Raw genomic sequence first — 5,476 nt, 5'->3', positions numbered from 1 at the left:
AGGCGGGGGCTGGGTGCCCTCACACATGTGTCCAGGCCTGGGCTCCGTAATGACGGGGTGCATGGCCGGGGGGGCAGTGGGGTCAGCGTGTCTCGCTGCATGCGCAGGCCGGCACAGGGCATGTGCGTGAGCACACGCGTGTGCGCCGCAGGGCTCGGCATGACCGCTCCCCAGTGTCCCTGGAGCAGAGAGGCACAGGGCAGCCTGGCCCCTGGGAGTGGGTCAGCTCGCCAGGCCCTGATCCGGGGCTCAGGGGAGCTGGGGGAGGGGGTTGGCTGTGGGGAGCCCTGCAGGATAACGGCCTCGCCCAGCCCTGGGTGAATTTGCATCCCTTCCCAGTAGGGTGAGTCTGCAGGGAAATGAGGCTGCCCGGGGGCTGCACCCGCCCTGATCTAATCAGCCAGACCCTGCAAATAAAAGCCACCTGTGTCTGCGCTGGTGGCAGGAAACAATCCCCAGAGCAAACACGGCACCCGGCAACTGGGAGCAAGATAAACAGGGCCTGGCCTCAGCTCCATCTGCTGGGGGGGAGGGGGGCAGCTCCCCGCACAGGCCCCGAACTTCCCTCCCCACTGGGGGCTGCGCAGAGCATAGGGACCCACGTGGGAGACCAGCTCAGAGCTGCCCTCTGACTCTGTCAAAATCCATGGGGCTGGGGCAGAGATGTGGGGCCCAGCCAGATCACTAGGAACACGGGCCCTGGCTCATAGCACTGGCCATGGTGGCCTGCTTCCTGCTGCATTGGTTCAGCCCAGCTAGTCTAGAACCCCACCTCCTGCTGCATTGGTTCAGCCCAGCTAGTCTAGAACCCCACCCCTGCTGCATTGGTTTGGCCCAGCTAGTCTAGAACCCTACCTCCTGCTACATTGGTTCAGCCCAGCTAACCCAGAACCCTCTTCCTGCTACATTGGTTCAGCCCAGCTAGTCTAGAACCAACCTTCTGAAGCTTTGGTTCAGCCCAGCTAGTCTAGAACCACACCTCCGGCTGCTCCGGATCAGGCCACTGGCCCATCCTACCTCCTGTCCAACCATTGACTGCTCTTGACCTGTGTCTTCCATGGAGCTCAGGGCAAAGCTCCATCCCCTGCCCCAGCACCGCCCAATGCCCGCTGCTGTTGGGGCGTATCAGCCCAGCTCCCCTCCAGGCACCGCCCCACAGGGGGTGGGTTGGGGGCTAGCATGGGAACCCTACAGCCGGCCCCCTCCCCCTGCTACATTGTTACCCCTCACCGACCCCTCTGCCGCCCGAACGCCCTGCTGCGGGGAGTCTCACAGGGTAACAAGGCAGCCTTTCCTCCCACCGATCCCGGTCAATATCACCGAGGGGCCCCCATGCTCCAATCTCCTCCCCCATTGCCCTGCCTGGCCTTGAGCCCGTCCCCAGCTCTGCTCCGCTGGGAGGGCAGCGCTGGGGTCTGAGCCTGGGAAACAGGGCTGCCCTGGCCCCCGCTGTCCCATGAGCCATGGGGGACCCTCCTTCTTCCCTAGCGCCAGCCCCCCCTCCCCCCCCCCCCCCCCACTGCGGGCCCAAGAGCCGCCCCCTCTGCCCTCCGGGCAGCCTCCCCGAAACCCCAGCTCCTGCCTCACGTCCAGTCTCTGACCTGCTGTGTCTCCAGGGAGGGTGAGATTGGCCCAGGCCCCCGGTGCGGGAGGGGAGGGTGACAGGACCAAGGGCCCCGGTGGGGGAGGGGAGGGTGGCAGAATGACCAAGGGCCCCGGTGGGGGAGGGGAGGGTGACAGGACCAAGGGCCCCGGTGGGGGAGGGGAGGGTGGCAGAATGACCAGGGGCCCAGCCCGTCAGCAAGCCCCGGGCCCGCTAATGAGCTGGCATCGGCAGCTCCCCTCGAGGCAGACGAGCCCCCAGCCCCGTGTGTCTGTCGCCTGGAGACGCCTGCCGCTGGCAGCGCGGCCGCATGGGCAGCCACGCCGGGAGCTGGCTTGTTCCAGGGGACGGGGCGGCATCGCTGCCCGGGGCGCTGGGGAGCGGGCGAGGCTGAACCTGCCCCCTCTGGGCAGAGTCGAGCACTCCCTGCCCCCTGCCTCTCCCCAGCTCCATGCAACGCCCCGCCAGAGCCACCAGCGTGGAAAGGAGCCGGGGTCCCGGAGCATCGCCTCCAGCACCCTCTGACTTTGCATTGTCCCCGTCCCCTTCCGCCGGGCAGGGACACCCCCTGCTCCCACTCCTGCCCCCCTGGGCAAGGGACGCCCTTCCCAGCCCTACTCCCCAGCCCTGCCAGGGGCGCCCGGGCTGGCAGGAGGGGAGATGGTCGAAGCACCCACAGCAAAGCCAGCGCCCTGCCTGTGGGTCCCGCTCCCAGTCCTGGGCCTTTCCGGTCGCTCCCCTACCCAGCCGAGAGCGTGGCAGGGCCCCACCGGAGCCTCATCCCCACAGTAAGGGACGTCCGGCTCCGGGGGCCCCACGCTGCCCCCTGCATTAGAAAACACCCAGCAAAGCTGGGTCCCCCCCCATGTCCTGGCCCCGGCCCCAGCCCCAGCCTGCCCCTGCCCAGGCCCTGGGTGTCTGCGCCGGCCGGGCGCAATCCCTGCCCTCCGGCGCCCTCTAGTGGGGGTTTGCGGGATTGTCCGCTCGGTGGGACCAGGCCCAACGCTGCCGGGGTCAGGGCAGGAGCAGGGCGAAGCCGGCCAGTCTGGCTCCTGGCTCACCCGGGGCTCGCAAAGCGCGCCAGTATCGCCCCCAGCTGGGGAAACCAAGGCACAGGGTGGGGAAAGGGACTCGCCTAAGGTCCCACTGCAAGTCAGTGGCGGAACAGGGCAGAGAACCCAGGAGTCCTGCCTCCCAGGGTACCCCCCCCCGCACTCTAACCACTCCCTCATCACCGACTAGGCCAGAACGGCTCTTTGGGGGGGCTGCTCCTGGTCTCCCAGGAGCCCAGGGGGATCCAGACATTTCCTAGGGGCATCCCCAGACAGGTGTGGCCCGTCCCTGCCCTGTCCCTGGGGCACCTTTCACACCCCAGCCGTCAGCCGGCCGGTGCGGGAGGGGGCGGGCCGGGGCCGCGGCCCAGGACAGGAATTAAAGGCAAAGCTGCTCCCAGGTGGCTCCACGTTTAACCCAAACGGTCCCTCCCCAGACAGGGCGGCCTCGGCCACGCTGCAAAGTCCAGTGCCCCCCACGGGGCGCAGGGATGGGAGCTGGGCACGTGCATCGCCCAGCGGCCCGGCCCCTGCCAGGCAGCGAGAAAGAGAAGACCACCCCAGAGGGGCCCGATTGGAGCAACAGGAGGGGGAATCCCCGGAAATCTGCTTGATTCCCACCCCCCCAGCTCGCTAGCCTCGCTCCCGCTGCGGGGCCAGCCCTGAACAGCACCCCCTGCTGGTCACAGACCAGCTCGGGGTTCCCGGCGGTCTGCTAGGGCAGTGCGTGGGGCGGCAGGCGGGACGCCGGGATGGGCCGATCCCCATCCCAGTGCTGGGACCCACCGCCCCAGCTCGACACCGCCGAGGTGGGGGACAGGCTGGGGAGAGGATCTGACGTGGGAGGTGGGTGGGCCAAGCCTCCCCCAGGAGCCTCAGGGCAGTGAGCCCCGGGCAGGGGGCCGGGCACAGCTTGGCATCCGTGACCCAAGGAAGGGAAGCGTCTGCCCCAGTGTCCCCTGGCCTCCACCATGGCATTTCAACAAGCAGCCCAGCGAGCAGCTCCGCTCCTGCCCCCCCATGACACCACTGTCCCCCCCGGCTGGCGTCCCACTGGCCCCGGCTCTGCCCCTAATCCCCCCAGCACGGGCGCATTGTGCCGCGGGAGAAAGGAAAGTGGAGCGTCAGGCGTTTTCCCTATTGTGACCCTGAGCTCCGGAGCGAGCGCGGCCCAGCACTTTCCATTGTGCGCCCGGGCGGCTGATCCCCCCACAATGGCTGAGTGGACTGGACAAGCCGGCGCCTGGCCCCCCGCACCCCCCGGGCTCCCCCCGCTGACTCAGCCCTGCCGGCTTGTGCACACGCTGCACTGAGCCGGCCGGGCTATAAGAGACCCTGGGAGGCCCCCAGCCCCACAGCGCCACCCTCGTCTTTGTGCCCTGCAGACCAAGTAAGTATCAGGCTATGAACCCCCCGGGCCCCTGCAGCCGCCCCCCACGAGACTCTCTGGGGGCGCTCGGGGGGGGGCAGCACAGCTGGCACCTTGGTATTTTTGGCGTGGATCCTGGTTTCGGGGACTTGCTGTCTTGGCTGTCCACTGCCTCCTCGCCCCCCCCCCAGCCCTGGCACAGGATTAGGGAAGCTGGGGGGGGCAGAGCCCTCCCACGAGGGCACATCTGCCATGCACCCCGATAACTGCGCCATGGAATCACCCCGCTGCTGCATGAGCGTCCCAGTGGGCGCTGGGACCAGGAGCCTGCCCATCCCCGCCTGCTGCCCTGTTTTTAGGGTGTGGGGGGCTCCTGTGAACTGCAGCCCCTGCTAGCCTCTGGGCTCCCCCCCCCCCCCGCCCCGTGCCCCCCCCCCCCGACCCGCCGCCCCTGCTAGCCCAGCCCTGGGCTCCATGTCCCTAACTCCTCAATCCCACCATGTAGCTGCCCCAACCCTCGGTGCCGCCATTCCCCCTCGGAGCAGAGGCGAACCCTGGGGCCGGATGAGCTCTAGGAACCCAGATTCCCCCGTGGGCGTAGCTGAGACTCGTGCCCTGCCCTGCTGGAGCCGTGTCGCTGCGGGGGGCCAGGGCGGAGGTCTCGTGTGGCTGAGGTGGGCTTTGTCTCTGCAGCTGGAGAGCTCCCAATGACCAGCCCGCCCATGGAGGCCCTGGGCCAGTTCAAGCTCACGGTCTGGGAGGAGGAGAATTTCCAGGGCAAGCGCAGCGAGTTCCTGCTGGAGTGTCCCAGCGTCATGGACCGCAGCTTCCGCAAGCTCCGCTCCATCAAGGTGGAGAACGGCTCGTAAGTGCCCCAGGCCCCAGCCTCACCTGCTCGGGGCCCCCTCGCCGCCTCCTCCCGCGAGCCGCCAGGCCGTAGGGCAGCTCCACAGTGCAGCAGGGGTCAGAGCACACGCCTGGGTCCTAGCCCCAGCTCTGCCACGGACTTGCTGGGTGACCTTGGGCCAGTCGCTTCCCTGCTCTGTGACTCGGTTTCTCCTGCTGTGAAATGAGGCGCATGAGGGTGAGGGACGGGCTCCCTCCCCCCAGGCGGTGCTGAGGGCAAGGGGCAGCTGATCTGTCCAGGTGGGGGAAGCCTAGACTGGGTCCCTTGGGGGCCTGCCCTGCTCCCTCCTCCCAGGGACTTTGCCAGCTCTGCTTTTGGGGGCACGTTCCCGCAGACGTGCTGGTGCCGCTGACACCGTCCCCTCCCCCTCTCGCACAGCTGGGTGGGCTTCGAGTACCCGGAGTACCAGGGGCAGCAGTTCATCCTGGAGAAGGGCGACTACCCCCGCTGGGAGGCCTGGAGTGGAAACAGCGGCTACCGAACCGAGCACCTGCTGTCGTTCCGGCCCATCAAATGCGCTGTGAGTCGGACGCGCCTTCGAACGC

At 68.3% G+C, this 5,476-nt stretch overlaps 1 protein-coding gene across 1 annotated transcript; it reads left to right on the top strand.

The window, feature by feature from the left end:
- Positions 1-4,731: 4,731 nt before the first annotated feature.
- Positions 4,732-5,451, top strand: LOC112123812 (beta-crystallin A2; the record flags this gene model as incomplete). Its single annotated transcript, XM_026647147.1, has 2 exons — positions 4,732-4,889; positions 5,310-5,451. Coding segments are annotated over exons 1-2 (300 nt in total), but the record flags the coding sequence as incomplete, so codon positions are not given.
- Positions 5,452-5,476: the final 25 nt, after the last annotated feature.

This window comes from Terrapene carolina, unplaced genomic scaffold (assembly GCF_002925995.2).
Source record: "Terrapene carolina triunguis isolate 2854851 unplaced genomic scaffold, T_m_triunguis-2.0 Scaffold51356, whole genome shotgun sequence".
Taxonomy (NCBI): domain Eukaryota; kingdom Metazoa; phylum Chordata; order Testudines; family Emydidae; genus Terrapene; species Terrapene triunguis.
This window is presented reverse-complemented; position numbering and strand designations above follow the sequence as displayed.